The sequence below is a fragment of the Coregonus clupeaformis genome, unplaced genomic scaffold, assembly GCF_020615455.1.
Source record: "Coregonus clupeaformis isolate EN_2021a unplaced genomic scaffold, ASM2061545v1 scaf0255, whole genome shotgun sequence".
In the NCBI taxonomy this organism is placed as follows: domain Eukaryota; kingdom Metazoa; phylum Chordata; class Actinopteri; order Salmoniformes; family Salmonidae; genus Coregonus; species Coregonus clupeaformis.
The window spans coordinates 286,910-310,299 of NW_025533710.1; the positions used below are offsets into that span (position 1 = coordinate 286,910).

A 23,390-nucleotide genomic window follows, 5' to 3' on the forward strand; every position below is an offset into this window, starting at 1 on the left:
TAAATATAAGATTAAAATAAATATTTTTGAGATTTCAAGTGTGTTCATGTACACTCTCAGAAAAAAATAGTGCCCTATAGAACCCTTTGTCCCTGTAGGAGAACCCTCTGAAAAAAGTTACAGATAGAACTCTTTTCGGATCATATTAAACCCTTTTTGGTTCCACAAAGAACCTCTGGTTCCAAATAGAATCCTTGAAAGGGTGCTATTTGTAACCAAAAAGGCGTTTTATCTGAACTATAAGGGTTCTATCTGGAACCTTTTTCAGAGGGTTCTCCTACAGGGACAAATGGTTCTACATAGCACTCTTTTTTCTGAGAGTGGACCTCACAGGGAGTTGGCACAGGTTGGTACAGCTGATCACATCAGTGCTCTTGTTTAAATTCTGAGCACATTAACAGTATTAGAGGGCATCTGGTTAATGTGAGTCATAGTAGACAGTATCACTGCCTTGAAAAGAGCTGAGTGATCCTCCGTTAGGTCTGTGCCAAGATCAGAGAGAAGAGAGAGAGGGAGGGAAAGCGAGAGGGAGGGAAAGAGAGAGAGAGAGAGAGAGAGAGAGAGAGAGAGAGAGAGAGAGAGAGAGAGAGAGAGAGAGAGAGAGAGAGAGAGAGAGAGAGGAAGGGAAAGAGAGGAAGGGGAAAAGAGAGAAAGATAGAGGGACTGATGGTGAATAGATTAATAAGAAGGGAGATGTTTTTGTCTATCCTATAATACTAAAGGAAGACATTCACTTGAGCTCATAGTCTGCTCTCTCTCATTTCCTAATTTCTCTTTGCCTACATATTCCTGTCTTTCCCCGAGGCTAAATGTTAACTATCCTCTGGAATTAAAGACCCCCCCCACCTCTTATGTCCTCTCTTCATTATTCATTCATTTTATCCTACTTCTTTCCTTTGTACTACCCCCCTCTATACCCCTGTCTTCATCTCACAGCTTTACCCTGAAGTTTCACCATCACCTCATGTTCTCTCTGTGTACTAGTATTCTGGTATCTCCAGTTCCCGGTGGAATAGAAAGCTATACCTAAAAGGTGTCAGGTCCCATGGGTGTATAGCAGAAGCTACATAGACTATAGTTTTACACATGTTCAAACCAAAGGTGAACCACACCAGTGAGTAAGGCAGTCACTTAAGCTGACCCCCTCTGCATAGTAAGGGTCTTAGAGAGGGGTCAGAGAGAGGCTGTGGACCAGAATGCTATCCTCTTCTCTCCCGTCCTGCAGGAGTCCATTAGGTAATGACATATTAAATCACTAGGTTAACTACTGCTCCCCTCCACCCTGACATCAGGCCAGCTCAGCTAAACTACAGGCCTTACATCAGAGCCTCTAGATCTAGGCTGAGCCTATCTCTGTGTTGCTGTGTCTCTGCCTCTCTGACTACTCTCCAACACACCACAGATAACTCAGAGCGGTCAATATCTGAGATGACTGGTGTTGTTGATATTACTGAGTGCAGAGTGTGGGAAGGTGCTTTCCTTCTGGCATCATGGCCAGGAATAGCCTGTGTGTGTGTGTGTGTATCACTATGGTAATGACATAGCTGTCCCATCACCCACCACGATGTAAGTATAAACCGCTGTCAGTGTCTCTCAGTGGATCAGTGGTGTAACTACACAAGTGTGTGTTTGTGTTTGTGTGGAGCCTACTATGCACTTCAGATTGCAGACCCCTCCCTGTTGGTGTGTGAGTGATATGTGTGAGTGATGTGTGTGAGTGATGTGTGATGTGTGTGAGTGAAGCGTATCCCATCTCCACTTCCACCGGGGCAAAAAAATATCAGACAGCTGTTTTGGCCCAACTGTCCCTGGAATGTGTGTTAAAAGGCAACTGCTCTGAGTGGAACCATTATTACCAGTAGAAACTCCTGGTTATTTAAGTCCTCACAGTAGCCTACAGCCTACAGAGATTAATCTGTTTCGTAGTTCACCGACTCTGTATGTACTTCCTAACCTCCCAGTTTATAGCGGATTGAACCAAAACCAACTTCAGGTCACAGAATACCCCCTCAGTGAATTCAAGTTGGAATTATAAAGTTATAAGCCATTTATCCTTATCCATTAATTGCCTATAGGGGGTTAGTAAGCAAAACGCCTGAAGGAGAATGGATTACATATCTAGGAATGAATGGCATGACTATGCTAGACTAGTCTGCTGGGTTGTTATTGTCTGTTAGCAGGGTTAGAGATTATTTTACCCACAGTAGGCTACACTAGGCTAGGGAGGCTTTTGTGTGTAGGCTATTAAAAATTAATAATATGAACGGACTGGATGTTTTCTACTATATGATTCTGAATCTGATTTGATCCACATCTGACATTAATTAACAACGTAGTAGGCTGTGTATTATTGTTCTTCAAATCAAATCAAACTAAACTTTATTTGTCACATGCGCCAAATACAACAGGTGTAGATCTTACCGTTAAATGCTTACTTACAAGCCCTTAAGCAACAATGCAGTTCAAGAAAGAGTTAAGAAAATATTTACCAAATAAACTAAAGTAAAACATAATAAAAAGTAACACAATAAAATAACAATAACGAGGCTATATACAAGGGGTACCGGTTAGTTATAGTTGGTTATTCATGAAAATAGAAAATATATCAATAGGCTATACTGTTAATGTATTAACTGTAATAACCTAACAATAGATGTTGTAGGCTAGTGGAACAAGAAATAATGGTTGGAGTGGGCAAGAGTTTATACTATCTACTTCGGTGTTAATGTTGTTTTTGAAAATCAATTTTTACTTTCCAAAAACCGCCGCCATCGATGTAGGCATACGTGAATAGTCAAGCAAGTATTTTCAGGGCAACTGAGGTGTAGCGGGAGAGAGAGATGGGAGGGGGAGTGGGTCACCTTTTGTGCAAATATATCAACCAAGACTGCCACCAGCATCAGATTTCTCGCTGTGAGAGAGAGGGGGGATAGCGCTCGCTTTATTGAGAGAGGCAGAGAGAGAAAGAGAGAGAGCGAGAGAGGGCGAGGGAGAAACAACTCTGGACGACTGAAGACTTGCTGCTGCCACAAATACATAACGACAGAAACACCTACAGAAACACCTAAAGAAAAAATCTAAATACATCTGTAAAAGTTACAGATCGAGCCATGGACGGGATGGTAACATTTGGACGCACTTTGCTCTTGTGCACCTTCCTGCTTTGCTTTTCATTGCAAGGTAAGACAATTCGATTTCACGCGTCCCCGTCTAGTTTATATTAGAAAGTAAATCTTGTTTTAGCCCACTGCTGCTCGTTCCTCTTGGCTGGAGGCTATGAATCTGGGTTATACAAATGGGTTATACAACTTTAATGTACCTTGTGCATGTTTTGTTTCCTTAATTTGTTCTTGTCACCCGCAACCTGTTCGTGAGTGCCAAAATAACAGGTGTAAATCGAGACTTTGAAAATCTCAGCAGTTTTGTCAGGAGAAATGCTGGACTTGTCAGTTAGTTATTTTTTAATTATTCGAGAGAAAATACTTACATGTAGGCCAACTCTTTGCTGCGCGGCACATTTTGAACGAAGTGACAAGAGGGATCATGTTATATTCGTGAGATGTTTTAGCTCTGTTTTAGGGGTTAACCCAGACTGCACTTCCCTTTGTAGTCGTGTGGGAACCCCCTGCTCCGCAGTAGAGTGCACTTCTGAGCGCACAGCGGACTGCGGTAGCCTGTAGCTGAGCCACAGCCTGTCGCGGCCGGGATGGCCACTATGTCTTTGATCTATGATCAATGAGCTAGCTGTTCAGAATGCGGCGGATGGGGTGTGGTGCGCCTCGGACTATACAGAGTGTTTTTAAATTGATTGATATATGGGCCTTTGTGAATTAAATGGATTTAGGGTAGGCATACTCACAACCTTACCTGTAGATGACACAAACTCTATGATTTATTTATAGTTTGCATTATCTGCCCCAGATTTGAGCAAAGTCTCATGCTTTCAAACGCAATAGTTTAGTTTTTCCACTCCACTGTTCTCTTGCCTCTTATGGATAAAAATGTTGAGTTATATAAATAATGAGTGTGGTTCTGTAGGCTATTTGGTCTTGTAGGGTGGGGTGTGCCCATTCGGTCAAGCCACTGCATCTCTCTCTGGCCAAGCCACTGCATCTCTCTCTCTCTCTCTCTCTCTCTCTCTCTCTCTCTCTCTCTCTCTCTCTCTCTCTCTCTCCCCTCCCACTACTTATCTATTGCTCCCCCTCTCCACTGCCTCTCGCTTGTCATCTTTATATATATTTTTTATCTGTCTCTCTATCTGCAACTTTCTGTCTCTCATTTTTTTTCTCCATCAAAGATCCCCCTCTTCATCTCCCCAATCTGAATCTCCACCTCTCTGAGTTTACCTGGCTGGTGTTCAGCAACACCCCTCCCTCTCTCTAAATCCCTCCTTTTCTCTGCATCCCTCCCTCTCTCCTGCTCCATTCATCCCTTGCTCTGCACCATCCCTCACTCTCTCCAGCTCCACCCCTTCCTCTCTCCAGCTCCATCCCTTCCTCTCTCCAGCAACCCTCCCTCTTTCCCTTAAACCTCTTCCACACCGTTCTCAGATCTCCAATTCCACTACGCTGTCCTCTCCACCCCCCCTCTTCCTCCCTCCATCCACTCTTCACCTTGTCTTTGAGACAGTTGTTCTCCGGGCTATGTGGCTGTCTGCTATATGAGTCCAGTCTTTCATGATGCCACTGTGTAGTCTATGTGTCTGAGACTAAACAGGTGCCTACACTAAAAGCCAAAGCCAGCTAATTGAAGGCCTGGTATCTCACATAGTAGGCTGGATACAGCAGTGGGTGGTGCCATGATTGTAGCTAAGTGAGCTCCTGTTCTTAGCTCTTCCAGTCCCCACCCCTGGCCCTTTAGTCTGTACATAGGACAGTATGAAACACTAGTCCCCGCCTCCCCGGCAACCCGTCCAGGTCCAGGACACCCCTGCAGTGGCTGAATAGAACAGCACTCCCCTAAACTTTAGTGCAGTACGCCTCTCTCTCACTCTAAAAGGGGACAAGACCACTCCCTCTCCTACCTCTTCTATCTTGCCCTCTTCTCACCCCCAACCCCTCCCTCTCTCCCTCACTCCCACTTGCTCGTTTGTCTAATAATAGCAGGTTTCTGTGAGTCTCTGTGGGATACTTTCACTCACTCACACACGCACACACGCAACACACACACACACACACACACACACACACACACACACACACACACACACACACACACACACAGATCCTGACTCACCACACAACTATAACGCGCTACACACACTCACCACAAAACTATTCCACGGTGCACCAAAAAGGACCACAGGACACATAACACCACACACATAACACACCCCTGTGGGACTGTGTGTGATACAGATATGCGGTGTGTGACATCCAGACCGTCCCAGGGTGCTTTGCATGCCTGTACTGATGACGGTGCAATTGACCTGTGACCGGTTGAACTGTGCAGGTTGGAAACGGCTCCCTTGACATACCATGTCACCCCGGAATTAGAATCATCAACAGCCAAACTTCTACAACGACTTCATGACAGCCAGGGATCGGAAAGATTTGTCAGATTGAGGATTATTTCTGATTAGGAAAGTTACTTTTTAGCTAGTAAATTACTGTATTACACCTGTTCTTTGCTATGAGGCGTTTGATGTGTTGGAAGTTCCATAAGCTTGCCGTAGGGGGAAAACATGTGTAGTGTATGCAGCAGTTGTCTACTGTAATTTGTTGTGTGGGTTTAGATAAACGTTAGTCGGTTTTGTTGGTCGAGAGGTGCTTTTGCTTCTTTCACGTCCTAAAAGTGTTCGCTAGCTGTACTGTCTCAGCCTTGCTCTCTTGTGGTGAGAGGGGGTGAGGAAGGGTGAGGGGGGTCACTAAGGAGGGTGGGGGTCGGTTGAAGAAGGATGAGGGGGTCACTGAGAAGGGTGGGGTCAGGTGAGGAAGGGGGGGGGTCATTGAGAAGGGTGGCAGAGAGAATCGCTGAGACAGCCTGTCAGCTGAGTTCAAGGTGCTGTAGGAAACTCTGAGCTTCCAGCCTTTGTCTATCAACTCCTTAATTCCCCCAGTAATTTCCTTGCTTTAATTTCTGCGTCCCCCGTCGGCGTCAACCCCCGCGGCCATGTGTAATTATTATGGTATTAGAGCAGATAAATTAAAAGCCTGCCATTTAGCCAGTGGAGATAAAAGTCAGGGGGCTTCTTGGGCTTCTTTAAAGATTTTTTTACCGGGGGTTAGGGGTGCTGGTGGGATTCTAAGTTAGCACACACACACACAAACACACACCAGATCCCTATTAATTCCTCTCATTGTGCAACAGCTCTCAACAGTGATAGCTAACACCACTCTGAGTGACAGGTCGATAAGGGCTTTTTTGAGAGAGCGAGTTGGTGTTTGCCCCCTCTATCATTTAACCTGGGGGTGTACAGATGTAGGATCTTAATTGGATCACTCTTTCGTTGCTGAGAATTTTCAGGAAATGCAAACTTGTAGTGTATTTGAGTTTTAAAAAGGCTTCTAAAGTTTGTAATTTCCACTTTGAAATTTCACACTTAATTTGCCCCCAAAAAATGTATCAATCCCTACAAAAATGTCCATTAATTATAATCCATTTAAGAATTCAAATGTCCTGTTGCTGCAGAATTGTTTTCCTGCTGTAGCAAACTGGCTCAAATTAAGATCCTACATTTGTAGGTGTAGGAGCACTGGGACTGCTATTAGTTTGGGTGATTCATGCTGCTCCACTGGGTTTAGGTTAGGGGGGAGATAGATGGAGATGGAGCTGAACACTGAGGTCCTATAGTAATGAGTGGTATTCCAATAGACAGGTTGTAGCTCGCCATGCCCTGAGTGTCTGTTCATTCAAACATTGTTTCTCTAGCAGAGAGGGGCTGCCTCTTGCCGACACCCCTCATCACGACACACTGGTGCTAATCCAAAAACACACAAGACTTTACAACGCTGCGCCCTATTCACCACCAAGACACCACATTACACTGGTTGAGCTGTGGTCCATTCATAGCACCACCGCATTTCAGTGGTTTGACAGCTTTCCATTCATGTGATATATGACATTGTAGTGGTTACACCCTGCTTGGTTCATGTAGACCACATTGCAGTGGAGCAATTAAGCTTCCTGCATAAATCCTCATGATAGTGGATGAGCGTTACTGTGGACGGGGTTTAAGTCATCCTAACCTTTTCAAATCCAAACTAGTGCTCTTTCTTATCTCATTGTGGTTTGTTCTCTGTGGAACCCCATGGTGGGAGAAATGCAAACAGTCCAGTTGGTGAATTGGCAGCAGGCAGGCAACAGTGGGCATCTGGGTATGAAATGACAGGTTTCACGTGGTTAATCCTAGTTTGAAGTCAGCTACCGGATGATGTGGTTCACAGAAACACTCCTCAGAGCTTTTCATTCTAATATCATCAAAGGTCTTCAAAAAGAGCAGCTAAAGCCATGACTAGAATGCTGAGATGCAGACTCACACACGAGCACAACACACACAAACACCCACACACACACGCACACAAGTACTCATACATAAACACAGGCTTTACAGTTTTTCTCAGTTGCTTTGGTGCATTTCTTAGATCAAAAGTGCAATTCTTGATACTACTTGTACAAATTCCAAATCATCTAGTTACTTGTGCACATCATTAAAGCAATTTCTTATTCCTTTGAACAAATTGCAATTGCTTTTGTACATATTGCAATTGATAATGTACAAGTGTCAGCTTTTTTCCACATTTTCAATTGCTCATGTCATGTTGATCAAAATATAGTAGATGGTTCTCTGTTGAATAGTCTTACCCCTCAAAACATCTAGGCATTAGTTCCTTGCATAAGCCATTACATGCAAAATTGTTGAACTATTTGTCATAAACTGTCAAGCATAGTTTTACACATTTCTATTAGACCTTTTGTACAAAAACGTAAATTGCTGAATCGTGCAGGTGAAATTAACCCTCACTCATGAAGGAATGTAAAGTGTTAGTTCAACCAACAATCAACCAGTTGTCTAAATTGCTCAAAGGTGCATCTCATGAAGAATCAATTGGCAAGCATATATAGACAGACCACAACACAGAGTTGCAATTTTCCAATAATGGATGGACCAGGGAAACGAACAGGGTCAACAGCCAAGAGGAGGAAGAAGAGGAGCAAGGATGCGTGGTGGAAGGCAAAACAGAGGAAGAGGCAGAAGAGGACATAGGCGCATATCTGATGACATAAGGGCCACTATTGTAGACCATGTTGTCAATCATGGCCTTACAATGACTGAGGCGGGTCGAAGGGTGCAGCCGAATATTGGGAGATCAACCGTGTCCTCAATAGTACAAACGTTTCGAAGAGAGAACAGGTATGTCCACCAATGTACAGTGCACTGTTACTGTATATAAGCAGTATACTGTATACTTCCTACAATGCTTCATATTACAGTAGTCTACTTGTATTTCACAGCATACAGAAATATACTCTATACAGATACATACTGCACCTTACATGCACCCACCTGTATGTTTTACAGTAAAATGTGTGTTCGCATAGTTTTTGTCTATGTGAAAGTGTGCGATGCATCACTGCATTTTTCCACACATAGGACTGCAAGATTACCTCAAACCGGTGGCAGAGGACGCCTTTTCACACCTCAACAGGAGGAGGCTATTTGCACCATGGTCCGAGCAAACAATGCCATGAGACTCAGGGAAATACAAAGGACCATTATAGAAGACAACGATGTCTTTGAAAACATCCATACGGTTAGCATCTCAACCATCGACAGGGTGCTGCATAGAAACCAGATGAGTATGAAACAGCTGTACCGTGTACCATTCCAAAGGAATGAGGACAGAGTTAAGGAGCTACGGTACCAGTATGTACAGGTAAAACATATATCTATGTAACTACTTTACAGCAACATTTTATAGTGTTACATAGTACAGTAAGCATAAACTGCACACATTTCCATTGCTGTGGAAGGAACATGCAATATATGTACATTTTATGTCACTCTTCCTTACCAAAACAAATTCAACTGTGTGTTCTGGGATATAGCGTATAATGGAGTTGGAATCAAGTGAACCCTCTCACAACTTTGTAAACGTGGATGAGGCTGGCTTCAACCTGACCAAATGCAGAAGGCGGGGGTCGGAATATCATCGGTCACAGAGCTACTGTGGATTTGCCAGGCCAACGGGAGGAAATATCACCATGTGTGCTGCTATTTCGGAGCATGGTGTCCTAACCCATATCCCCCCTTTTAGGGCCATACAACACCCAGCATCTACTCAACTTTTTAGAGACTCTCTACAGGGCTCTCATCCCTGATGATGAGAGGGGTCTGTTTAGAGAGGATTTGCCAAAGTATGTGGTCATTTGTGATAATGTGAGTTTCCATCGATCAAACATCATAAGGCAATGGTTTGTGACCCACCCGAGGATGCTCATAGAATTCCTCCCACCTTATTCACCATTCCTTAACCCAATTGAGGAGTTCTTTTCAGCATGGAGGTGGAAGGTGTACGATCGTCAGCCACACACACAGATGACCCTGCTGGCTGCAATGGATGCAGCATGTGAGGACACCACAGTAGACGCCTGCAGAGGATGGATAAGGCATTCCAAAAGATTCTTTCCACGTTGCATTGGAAGGGAAAATATCCGGTGTGATGTGGATGAGAATATGTGGGCTGACAGACAGGAACGTCTGGATGTGTAGAGACAGCACTAGAACAGTGCTGTGGGCAAAGTTGTGCCTTAGGGGTGGTTTCCTGTGTTTCTTTCTAATTTAGTTTTTTTCCTTTGTGCCCCTTGGGTTGTCCAGTCTCTTTCAATCAATAACCCACATACAGTAATATGTAAATAGTACTGTTGAAATTGATATATGCCATAGAAGTGCAGCCTTGTGCATTTTCAATACAGTAACTGTCATCTAAACTGTAGCCTAAGTTTACATCAGGTAATACTGTCAAAGTACACAGTTCCATTGACAACATGCCTAAACATTTTGACAACCTTGTTCGTGAACAATGACTCAATGACTTATCATTCTGATGACACTGACATGATCATTGGCATGAATATTTACTTTTGAGAGATGTACTAAGAATTTTTAGTGACTGACTAGCTTTAGAAACATATCTATTGTATATTGCAGTTTGTACAAATTGTTCTGAGAAATGCACTTATTATTTTGCACATGTTAGGGATGATGTGAAAAATGCACCAAAGCGACTGAGAAAAACTGTAATACTTTGAATTAACTCTGTCTCTTGTAATTTCTCTCTTACCCTGTCTCCTGTCTGTCTCTGTTGTCATTTCTCTCTTACCCTATCTCCTGTCTGTCTCTGTTGTCATTTCTCTCTTACCCTATCTCCTGTGTCTCTGTCTTCCTCTCCTCCCTCCCCTCCTCACTCTATCTCACCCTTTTGTTTTAGGTAATGGTGGCTCATGGAGGGTGTCGTTGCTATGTATTGATGTTTGTGGGGATTTACTGTGTTGTCTTTACTCTGTTTGGAGTTACTGCTTTTGTGCACGGCACAGAGAGGGTACTGGGAGGAGGGTCCTGCTGTGCTGTGTGCGTTGGATAGGGTGCTGGACTGGGATGTTTTTAAGTCCATCCGTCCACGTTTGACCCCAGATTTATTACATACATTTACATTTTAGTCATTTAGCAGACGCTCTTATCCAGAGCGACTTACAGTTAGTGAGTGCATACATTTTTTAAATATTTAAAATAAAATAAAATCCATACTGGGAATCGAACCCACAACCCTGGCGTTGCAAACGCCATGCTCTACCAACTGAGCTTCATCCCTGCCGGCCATTCCCTCCCCTACCCTGGATGACACTGGGCCAATTGTGCGCCGCCCCATGGGTCTCCCGGTCACGGCCGGCTACGACAGAGCCTGGATTCGAACCAGGATCTCTAGTGGCACAGCTAGCACTGCGATGCAGTGCCTTAGACCACTGCGCCACTCGGGATACCCGAGTGGCGCAATGACTTCTGTTGATAATTTTTTCATTACTTAAAAATAAGATTGGCCTGCTTGGACACACACCCCTTCCCTCTCTGTTTCCTCAGCAAACATCCCAGTGTATCTTCACCTCTCTCTCTCTCTCTCTCTCTCTCTCTCTCTCTCTCTCTCTCTCTCTCTCTCTCTCTCTCTCTCTCTCTCTCTCTCTCTCTCTCTCTCTCTCTCTCTCTCCTCCCTCTCGCTGTTCTATTCCATCCAACACAACAGTCTTATACAGTAAACACACTACAGGGTTCAAAGAGAAGGAGAGGAGAGAGAGAGAGATTGGGGAGAGAGGGAGATAGTGAGAGATATGGAGAGAGGAAGCTGGCTACTAGTGCCTTTGATTTCTCCATGGTTACTGCTTCAAGGCTGTCCTGTCATTAGTGGCTTTATGGGGTTTTGAGGGAAGGAAGGAAACAGAGAGGGAGTGATGGAGAGGGAGGATGAGAGAGAGAGATCAAGGGATGGGACGAGGGGGGATTACAGCTGACTATTGTTTTACTGCAGTTCCCGATTGTTTTGTTGTGACAAGGGAGGAAGATGACAAAGATGATGATGATAGTGAAGAGAGGTGGCAGGGGGGTCGTAGACCATTTCAAGTGCAGCCTTGAAAGGAGAAGGAATGGGGGTTGGGGGGCTGTATTGCAAGGAACATTTAAAATTCAAAAGCTATTCGGGAAGACAATGTTAAGTGCTGCCAATGCATTTAGTGGGAGTGCAGTAGAAACATGCTGCGCCAAAGAGTGTTCATTCAGGATCCATGGGGCTTTTTAGGCATTCAGCACACACAGAGATTAGGGTTTGGCTATTAGAGCTACATATAAATCTGTGTCAGGTAGAGGGAGAGAGACAGGAAAGATCATGGCCTACATATTCCATTTATTGCACGCTCCAACATGGCAACCCCCACTCATGTTTCTTGGTCAGCAGTTGTTCCTGGTTTGTCCAGACTGAAAGAGGGAGATGCACACTTGCTCACACACACACATGCTCACACACACATACAGTATATACACACACACACACACGTGCGAAAAGTCAGAATTCAGGAATACCAATTAGGAAGTCCGTGGAAAACCCAGTGATCTGCAGGCCGGATCAGTTTACTGGCAGCCAAGAAACCCTAACCCTAACCCCTCTGGATGTCCCCCGTCTCCCCCGTCTGTCTGCCTGTTCTGAGCTGGGTCTTGGGTCCTGTGGGAGCTTCTCAAGCTGTTGCTTCTCAGACGTCAACAGTTGCCTCAACAGCAGTTATAGAACCCTTCTCAAACATGACCCCCTCTCCTCTCACACTCTGTGTCCTTTCACACCATGTGTGGTACAGGCTGAGGACGGAACTAGAGAAAGGCTGCATAGACAGTGTTAGTGGACGTTGTGTGTTTTGAACATACCCCTGACCAACTTGTGTGTTTCAGGACTCGCATTAGAGTTGTGTTTGGGAGTGGACTTGAAATGGTAGACTAAGGTTTTGGAGAGAGTGTGAGTGGATGTTGTGTGTTTGAACGCACCCCTTGCTAAGTGAGTTGTTTGTCCCCTCGTCAGTCAGTCAGCCAGTGGCAGTTGTGTTAAGGAGTGGTCAACAAATGGTTGTTGTGTAATGCCTTTTGGCAAACTCCAAGCGTGCCATTTACTGAGGAGTGGCTTCCGTCTGGCCAATCTACCATAAAGGCCTGATTGGTGGAGTGCTGCAGACATTGTTGTCCTTCTGAAAGGTTCTCCCATCTCCACAGAGGAACTGGAGCTCTGTCAGTGTGACCATTGGGTTCTTGGTGACCTCCCTGACCAAGGCCCTTCTCCCCCGATTGCTCAGTTTGGCCGAGCGGCCAGCTCTAGGATGAGTCTTGATGGTTCCAAACTTCTTCCATTTAAGAATGATGGAGGCCACTGTGTTCTTGGGGACCTTCAATGCTGCAGACATTTTTTGGTACCCTTCCCCAGATCTGTCACAATCCTGTCTCGGAGCTCTACAGACAATTCCTTCGACCTCATGGCTTGGTTTTTGCTCTGACATGCACTGTCAACTGTGGGACCTTATATAAACTGGTCTGTGCCTTTCCAAATCATGTCCAATCAATTGAATTTACCACAGGTGGACTCCAATCAAGTTGTAGAAACATCTCAAGGATGATCAATGGAAACAGGATGCACCTGAGCTCCATTTCGAGTCTCATAGCAAAGGGTCTGAATACTTATGTAAATAAGGTGTTTCTGTTTTTTATTTTTAATACATTTGCTAATATGTTTTTTTTTTTAACGGTTTTTCGCTTTGTCATTATGGAGTATTGTGTGTAGCTTGATGAGGAAAAACAATTATTTAATCAATTTTAGAATAAGGCTGTAACGTAACAAAATGTGGAAAAAGGGAAGGGGTCTGAATACATTCCGAATGAACTGTATAAGCATTTTTACATTTTTTTTACATTTTTAGTCATTTAGCAGACGCTCTTATCCAGAGCGACTTACAGGAGCATTTAGGGTTAAGTGCCTTGCTTAAGGGCACATCGACAGACTTTTCACCTAGTCGGCTCGGGGATTAGAACCAGCGACCTTTCGGTTATTGGCACAACGCTCTTACCCACTAAACTACCTGCCGCCCTGCCTCATTACAATTCTATCTCGGAGATCTACGGACAGTTCCTTGGACTTCATGGTATAGTTTCTGCTCTGACATGCACTGTCAACTGTGGGACCTTATGTAGACAGGTCTGTTTCTTTCTAAATCATGTCCAAACAATTGCATTGGCTACAGGTGGACTCCAATCAAGTTGTAACGACATCTCAAGGATGATCAAAGGAAATTGGATGCACCTAAGCTAAATTTGGAGCGTCATATCAAAGGGGTGTGAATACTTATGTAATTGAGATATTTCTGTATTTCATTTTCAATAAATGTGCAAAAATGTCTAAAATCATGTTTTAACTTCGTCATTATGGTGTAGATGGGTGAGAAAAAAATCACTTGAATCCATTTTGAATTCAGGCTGTAACACAACAAAATGTGGAATAAGTCAAGGGCTATGAATACTTTCATCTACTTCTCTTTCACAATCCTCTTCCCATCTCTCTCTTATGCTCATTTACCTTTGCCTGTCTCTCTCTTCTACCTGTCTTTCTTTTACATTCATTTACAGTTCACAGTTATCTGTCTTTCTTACATTATCTCTAGCCATTTACCTCTTTCACACTCCTCTCCCTCTCTTTCTCTCTCTTTCACCACTCTACCCCTCTGTCCCTCTTACACTCTGTTACCCCTGTCTATCACACTCTTCTACCTCGCTGTCTCTCTTACCTTTTTTAATTCTCCCCCCTCTATCCCTCCATCTTTCCTGTCCTCCTCTGTCCCTCTCCATCTCTTCTCTATGCCACAGACAGATCAGAGATGAGTGTCCGGAGCGTCTGTTGCTAATCACCATCACAATAGGCTCAGCAGCAGGGTGACAGCGGGAGGTCTCAGATCGTGATTTAATTCCTAGTTTGATTGACATTCCCACTAATAACGGTAATCAGGCCGGAAGGGTTTGAAGCGCCGGGGATTCCCACAGATAACACAGTTAACTGACATGTCATTTCTCAATAAGAGTTGGCAGACAGACTGAGCTATCACTCTATGGCATTATCTCTGTCTCTGTCTCTCTCTCTCTCTATCTATCTATCTCTCTCGCTCTCTGAATTTAATACCTACCTTTCTCTTTAATTAGTTTATATTACCGTGATGCTACATAAGCAGAGTATCATATCATTTCATAGTTGATTTAATTTGATCCAACCCAGCACTAGAAGTACTATCTTGCGTTGTCCAAATTCATATTTAATATTGAATCGATAGGATCCAATTTCGTTTATGACTCCGTAATGCTAAATGATTCACAATTACTTGTCCATCTGATCTATGTGATTGATGTTGGACTCCTAATTGATTCATGCCTGTTGTTATGAAGGTAACTAAAGTAATTGAAATGCCCCTTATGGGCGTCCATCTTGCTTTTTCCCTGGGCGGATGGATCACGATGATCATCTTAAAGTTAATTAAGGGGGAATGGTATAGGAAAAGGACATGGATATTAAGCTGTGATCTAAAGAGCGTATGTCAGGCTTCTGGAAGGTTTAGGGCCCAGATTGATAGAGAGAGAGAGAACACCAGGTACCACTAAAACAGCATCCTATTATCCCCATACCCCACCCTAAAGCCCCACCCCACTGGGTGTCTCCGTAGCGATGGTAATGAACGATGCAGACCCTCCTCGTCAATTAGGCGTCAGTGAGCGTGTGCAGGGGGAGTTGGGGTGTGTGTGTGTTAATGGCCGGTGTGTGTGGTTGCGTCCTTGCCTGCATATACTGAACAGAGTGTCAGGTTGGGGCTGGTTAATCAGAGGGCCAGAGAGGACACATGTTCATTAATAATGCCTCTCACAAAGGAGGACAAGAGGAGGGATGGCGGGACAGAGGGAGGGTCGGAGGCAGATTAGGCCATTGTTGGTGCCGCTGGTTTTCACTACCTCTGCTCTGACTGATACAGCTGGCATAGCTCATGTGTGTGACTGTCTGTGTTACTGCAGTGAGTGATACTATGTGAGGGATACTCCTGGTTGTTTTAGTGTGTATCTAATGTCTATCTGAGAGAGGTAGGAGTATTCTATTCAATACTGTGTGTCTTCTGCCGAAGGGCACTATACTGCAGCACTACCCCACATCTTTTCCCCCTTCCTTCCCCTCGCCCTCTCCCCACATCTTTTCCCCCTTCCTTCCCCTCGCCCTCTCCCCACATCTTTTCCCCCTTCCTTCCCCTCGCCCTCTCCCCACATCTTTTCCTCCTTCCTTCCCCTCGCCCTCTCCCCACATCTTTCCCCCCTTCCTTCCCCTCGCCCTCTCCCCACATCTTTTCCCCTTCCTTCCCCTCGCCCTCTCCCCACATCTTTTCCCCCTTCCTTCCCCTCGCCCTCTCCCCACATCTTTTCCCCCTTCCTTCCCCTCGCCCTCTCCCCACATCTTTTCCCCACCTCTTTCTCAACCTCTCTCCCTGCCTGCCTCCCTCTCCAACTCTTTCACTACCCTTCTCCCCCTTCTCCCCTCATTCCCCCTTCCCATCTCTCAGGAAGGGGGAACAGGACTACATTGTTAAGACATTCCTCAGGCTGTTGGAATGCATGTATTAATGCAGGCTGATTAAACATACAGCCAGGAGAGGAGAGGAGAGAATAGGGAATGGAAGAGAGAGAGGGAAGGAAGGTATGGAATGGAGGGTGAGTGTAGATTGAGGGGAGTGGTGTAGGGAGGTAGACTGAGGCACAGAAAAGGGAGAGACTCAAGAACAGAAGGAGTTGTTGATTTCTAACCAGGATGTGATGGATCTTTGTGTGTGTGTGTGTGTGTGTGTGTGTGTGTGTGTGTGTGTGTGAAGGGGAGGGTCCTTGTAGATTTCCCTGGTTTATGGCTCTGAGTGTGTTGACAGTAGGTGCTTGGAATGTATTCTTCATTAACTGAGCTAACATTAAAATGAGTGTGTGTGTGTGTGTGTGTGTGTGTGTGGGAGGTGGAGGTACTGTGGGCCCTCAGTGTGTGTGTGGGCATTCGTCACTATCAGCCGGTGGCCTGGGGAGCATGTGAACATGACTTCAGTTCAAACTGGCCTGAAATCCGGATTTAATGGGGGTTATAAATAGGAGGCGGTGTGTGTGTGTGTGAGTCTGTGTGTGTGCTGGGGGGTCGGGTGGGTCCCACAGCGATAGCAGTACCAGCTGGAGATGGGGCCTGAGGGGGGAATCAGTGTAAACCAACCGATGACGCTAGATGGTGCCTCCATGGCTACAACTACAACTATCCCTCCATTCATCCCTCTCTCTCTCTCTCTCTCTCTCTCTCTCTCTCTCTCTCTCTCTCTCTCTCTCTCCGCTCAATCCCCCCTCCTCTCAGAGAGACTGGGAACAATATTCTTCCCAACTTGGTATTCAGAACATTCGAGATCAAAATCAGTAATAATTGTAGATTTCAGATTGAATAAAGCCATGGTGATTCCATATCTACAACTATCCATCTATGTACCCATCCTTCTCTTTCTGTCTCTCCAATCACTGTAGCTCTCTTCCTGATTTCTCACTCCATCCATCCTGTCATACTGTTGACCATATGAATCCATGGTTTATATTTCCTCTCCTCCACCCAGCTGGTGGTATGATCCCTGTCAAAGTCAAACCCTGCTCCTTTTGGCAAGTAGAGGAGGCAGAAACGACCCCCGCTCCCCTTACTCTCTAGTACCCCTCGGTCTCTCGCCCACTCCCACCCCCACCCAGCTTCTTCCATCTGGTATCCATGCCCGCTTGGCGCTGGGTGAATACGGGGGCAGTTGGTCCCAACGGTTCAGGAGAGCATCAAACCCATGCAGTACATCGGCACGACAGGCCCTACCAAGCCAGTCAAATACAGTGGGCCACAGAAACCAATAGCCAACTAACAACCAGTCGCATTAGCAAATACCCAACCCATAGCTACTGTAGCATACAGAAAGGGCAACAGAAGAGATGTCATATGAGTCAGTGTGTTTTCAATAGAAATTATCTAGGCCTTATGGCTACATGGTTGCAGCCAAAACTAACCACCTAACCCCACATGGCTCTCTCTACCTGTGGCTACCCATCCGTTCATCTCTCTCGTCCTGGCTTTCTCTCTCTCTCCCTCCCTCTTCCTCTACTCTCTCTTCATTCATCTCTCTTCCTCTCCTCTCCCATTCTCTCTCTCCTTTTCCTTTTCTCTCTCTCGTTCTCTCTCTCGGTCGGGCAGTGTCTGCAGAAACAGTTGGGATAGAGGGAGGACAGGGTGAGGGTGACAGGGATAGGGAGAGTGAGGGCGACAGCTGGACAGAAGACTGCTGTAGATCAGGTTACACACATTCAGTGACAAGACCGTCTGATTCTCTCTCGCTCCCGTCGCTTTCCCTCTGTCTGTCTGTCTGTCTGTCTTTCTTTCCTCTTTACTCAAAGCTATTCCCTTCTCCCTCTCTAGCTCTCTGGTATTCTCTCTTTCTCTCTCATTCTTCCTTCTGGCTATACCTCTTTCTCTCCCTCTACCCCCCTCGTCTCTCTCCCTCTGCCCTCTCTCTCTGCTCTCTCTCTCTCTGCTCTCCCTCCCCTCTCTCTCTAACATTTCAGTGTGTTGCCGACAGGGCAGCAGTGGATTATTAGTCAGTTGACTTGTCGAGGGCAGCCAAAGCCACCCTGCAAACATGAAACAATAACCTGATGATTCTCTCTCTCTCTCTCTCTTTCTCGCTCTCTCTCTCTCTCTCTCTCTCTCTCTCTCTCTCTCTCTCTCTCTCTCTCTCTCTCTCTCTCTCCCTGTGTCTGTCCGTCTGTCTGTCTGCCTGGTCTCTCAGCTGTAGCCAAAGCAGCCTTGTCACTCTACAGCTATGTACACAACTCCATTAGCAACACTGGCACAGACAACAATGTTCTGTAAACTACAGTCCAACTTTAGCAACAGTGTAAGTTGAAGAGCATTGCAACCGTAACTTAAGCCAGAACTTAATTTCAATCAACTTAAAATACTTCAGATGCTGTTTCTTCCGTTGCCACCATTACTTGAGCAATGCTGTAACCTAAGCTATAGTGTAACTGTAGTGAAGGGGGTCTTGCCACCTCCCTCACGTCTCCATCACACCTCTGAGTGTTCATCCATCCGGAGGTATAATTTACTAGCTTGACCCCTGAGCCTCTAGGCCAACACTAGTTTCTCAGGAATGGCACAGTTTAGTCATGGAAAGATTCTTAGCCTACGGGACTGACAGCTTCAGCCTTTCCCCTTAACCTAGTAGGCTGTACTTTCTCTCTCTCTCTCTCTCTCTCTCTCTCTCTCTCTCTCTCTCTCTCTCTCTCTCTCTCTCTCTCTCTCTCTCTCTCTCTCTCTCTCTCTCTCTCTCTCTCTCTCTCTCTCTCTCTCTCTCTCTCTCTCTCTCTCTCCTTTCTTCCTTCCTTAATTTCCTCCTTGAATCTGACAGATGGCCTCCTCCTCCTGCCTCATCCCTGTTTAATGTTGGAGTTTCACGTCCATCACTAAATAATTAAAATTGTCCAAACGCACAGTCGTGAAGAAGGCACGATAGTGCCTCTTCCCCCTCAGGAGGCTGAAAAAGTTTGGCATGGGCCCTCAAATCCTGAAAAGGCTCTACAGCTGTACCATTGTGAGCATCTTGACTGGCTGCATCACTGCCTGGTATGGCAACAACACCGCCCTCGATTGCATGGCGCTACAGAGGGTGGTACGGACAGCCCAGTACATCATTGGGGCCGAGCTCCCTGCCATCCAGGACATCTATATCAGGTGGTGTGGAAGGAAGGCCTGGAAAATCGTTAAAGACTCCAACCACCCAAGCCATAGACTATTCTCTCTGCTTCCGCACGGCAAGCGGTACCGGTGCATCAAGTCTGTCACCAACAGGCTCTTGAACAGCTTCTATCCCCAAACAATAAGACTGATAAATAGCTAACAAAATAGCTACACTGACTATCTGAGTTAACCGTGTATCTTTTATTTTTATTTTTGCACTGTCTCTGTTGACACTCACAGGGCCCTACACACTCACACACACTGTCACTCCAACACACACACATACACACACACACACACACACACACACACACACACACACACACACTCACTCCATCATCTGCTCACTCACACATAATATGTACACACATTTATACTGACTCTAGACACACGCACACCCACTCACATACAAGCTGCTGCTACTCTGTTTATCCTTATATCCTGTTGCCTAGTCACCTTACCCCTATATACAGTTGAAGTCAGAAGTTTGCATACACCTTAGCCAAATACATTTCAACTCAGTTTTTCACAATTCCTGACATTTAATCCTAGTAAAAATTGTGATCCTAACTGACCTAAGACAGGGAATTTTTACTAGGATTAAATGTCAGGAATTGTGAAAAACTGAGTTTTAAAAATGTGAAATGTGAAATGTCAGAATAATGGTAGAGATAATTATTTATTTCAGCTTTTATTTCTTTCATCACATTCCCAGTGGGTCAGAAGTTTACATACACTCAATTAGTATTTGGTAGCATTGCTTTTAAATTGTTTAACTTGGGTTAAACGTTTCGGGTAGCCTTCCACAAGCTTTCCACAATAAGTTGGGTGAATTTTGGCCCATTCCTCCTGACAGAGCTGGTGTAACTGAGTCAGGTTTGTAGGCCTCCTTGCTCGCACACGCTTTTTCAGTTCTGCCCACACATTTTCTATAGGATTGAGGTCAGGGCTTTGTGATGGCCACTCCAATACCTTGACTTTGTTGTCCTTAAGCCATTTTGCCACAACTTTGGAAGTATGCTTGGGGTCATTGTCCATTTGGAAGACCCATTTGTGACCAAGCTTTAACTTCCTGACTGATGTCTTGAGATGTTGCTTCAATATATCCACATCATTTTCCTTCCTCATGATGCCATCTATTTTGTGAAGTGCACCAGTCCCTCCTGCAGCAAAGCACCTCCACAGCATGATGCTGCCACCCCCGTGCTTCACGGTTGGGATGGTGTTCTTCGGCTTGCAAGCAACCCCCTTTTTCCTCCAAACATAACGATGGTCATTATGGCCAAACAGTTCTATTTTTGTTTAATCAGACTAGAGGACATTTCTCCAAAAAGTACGATCTTTGTCCCCATGTGCAGTTGCAAACCGTAGTCTGGCTTTTTTATGGCAGTTTTGGAGCAGTGGCTTCTTCCTTGCTGAACGGCCTTTCAGGTTATGTCGATATAGTATTCGTTTTACTTTTGTACCTGTTTCCTCCAGCATCTTCACAAGGTCCTTTGCTGTTGTTCTGGGATTGATTTGCACTTTTCGCACCAAAGTACGTTCATCTCTAGGAGACAGAACGCGTCTGTGACGGCTGTGTGGTCCCATGGTGTTTATACTTGCATACTATTGTTTGTACAGATGAACGTGGTACCTTCAGGCATTTGGAAATTGCTCCCAAGGATGAACCCGACTTGTAGAGGTCTACAATTTATTTTCTGAGGTCTTGGCTGATTTCTTTTGATTTTCCCATGATGTCAAGCAAAGAGGCACTGAGTTTGAAGGTAGGCCTTGAAATACATCCACAGGTACACCTCCAATTGACTCAAATTATGTCAATTAGCCTATCAGAAGCTTCTAAAGCCATTACATCATTTTCTGGAATTTTCCAAGCTGTTTAAAGGCACAGTCAACTTAGTGTATGTAAACTTCTGACCCACTGGAATTGTGATACAGTGAATTATAAGTGAAATAATCTGTCTGTAAACAATTGTTGGAAAAATTACTTGTGTCATGCACAAAGTAGATGTCCTAACCGACTTGCCAAAACTATAGTTTGTTAACAAGAAACGAGTTTTAATGACTCCAACCTAAGTGTATGTAAACTTCCGACTTCAACTGTACATACCTCCATCAATCTAGTATCCCTGCACATTGTAAACATGGTATTGGAACTGACCCTGTATATAGTATGCTAATTTACTTACTTATTGATTTCTTCATATTTCTTTTTCTAGTATTAAATTGTTATTGATTATTGCATTGTTGGGTTTTGAGTTTGCAAGAAAGGCATTTCACTGTACTTGTGCATGTGACATTAAAACTTGAAACTTGATTATGTGTTATTTTTGTTAAAAAATAAAATCCTATAATTTTAAAATAAGCTTCATAATAACTGAGGTTTAAAGGGTCTCTCTATGCAGGGTTGTTTTATGAATGGGGTCTCTACATCTGACAGTGTCATGAATAACAAATGTTCTGAATCGATGGGAGGCCTATCCGTCTGCCTTTGACTTGCCTAATTGTAACAAGTCCAATGGTGTCACGTCTGCTTTCATCTCTCTCACCACTCTGATAGTCAAATCATCAGATGACAGACACAGATTATCTCATCTGGTCCCTAGTATAGTTAGATATCTGACATGTCAAAGGGTTCTCTTTCATATCTCCTAATTAGCAGCTGTAAGCTTCGTTACAGCACTCCCTTATCGTCTTAACTGTTGGAGCTATTTGGTATTTGTTGGCTGTTCTCTATTCTCCGTTTTGTACCGTTCTCTTCCTCTCCCTTCTTCTCCATTCCAGAAATGAGCGAGGGAGGTAGAGGGACGGTAGCCATGCATGCCATCCTCCAGACGTATCTCTCAAACACTCCCTCCCTCCCTCCCTCCCTCCCTCTATCTGCACTTGCACAGGGTTCTCCCCACCCTGCCAGAAGGGTTGAGGAGGAGGAGTGTTTCGGTGCCAGGATGGTAGAGTTGCTGATAGTTAAGACTCAACACCGCGTCCTAACCCCTGACACACACCATCTTGCACCACCCCTCACAACCTCATCCAAACCTTCTCAAACACATCTTGCCATCCCTCCCACACACACACACCTTAAAATACCCCCAGTCCCCCCCCCCAACACACACACACACACACCATTATCTTGTGCCCCCTTCCTACTCCCACCACTGACAGTCTTCTTCATTCAGATAAAAAAATTGTATCAGTGTCTGTCTGCCACATCAGACTAGAAATCTCTGTCTGTCAATCCGTCAATCTGTGACCGTTTTCACTTATTTTATTTATCTCTCTCTCATTCTCTCTCTTTAGTAACCGTTGTTCTCCTTCAGCCCATATCTCCAGTCTGAGGCATGAGCACATGTTGTGTGTTTGCATAAGAATAAGTGCATATTTGTGTGGTTTTATCAGTGAGCCTGTGAGTGTGGGTGTGTGTGTGTGTGTGTGTGTGTGTGTGTGTGTGTGTGTGTGTGTGTGTGTGTGTGTGTGTGTGTGTGTGTGTGTGTGCGTGCATGCGAGTGTGTGCGTTTGGTCAGTAAGAATATCAAACACCTAATGGTCCACACACTGTAGTTCACCTCTAGCCACTGATAGCCCAGTCTCCTTGACCCCTTGATATAGGACAATGGTTGTCTAGTTAAACACACATGGCCTTGTTATCCATCTCTGCCCTTGTGTGAGATGGGTCAGTGGAAGAGGTGGGTGTCAGGAGAGCTAATAAAGCCACAGATGTATTGATGATGTGTCTCTGATGTTCTGGTACTGGCACTGTATCAGAACATACTTTATACAGTAGTAGATTGAGTGGATTTATGTTAGGAAATGGTTGTGTGTGTTGTGTGAGACAGAGGAAACATGCCAGAAGGAAATATATAGTGTTAAGTTACACGCGGGCACTTCAAAATAATGTGGGAGTGTGTAGGAGGAGGAAGCATGTTGGAGGGTGTCTCTTCTGCATTCTGTGAGAAGCAGGAAGTGGGTACTGTGTTTTAGAGCCTCAGGAAGCGCTGGTGTCTAAGGGGTTAATTACAGTTTGCAGTAGGGTGAGGAAGGGTTAAGCATGGAAAACACCTT

General features: G+C 44.8%; 1 protein-coding gene across 2 annotated transcripts in view; it reads left to right on the forward strand.

Moving 5' to 3' along the window:
• Positions 1-2,883: 2,883 nt before the first annotated feature.
• LOC121586148 (basal cell adhesion molecule-like) overlaps positions 2,884-23,390 on the forward strand; it is a 73,009-nt gene continuing 52,502 nt past the window's right edge. The window contains exon 1 of one of the 2 annotated variants that reach the window (XM_041902647.2): positions 2,884-3,180. In XM_041902647.2, the coding sequence (XP_041758581.2) occupies positions 3,111-3,180 (70 nt within the window). In that variant the 5' untranslated portion in view covers positions 2,884-3,110. The remainder of the gene's footprint in view (positions 3,181-23,390) is intronic. The other variant, XM_045214423.1, reaches the window with a different exon arrangement.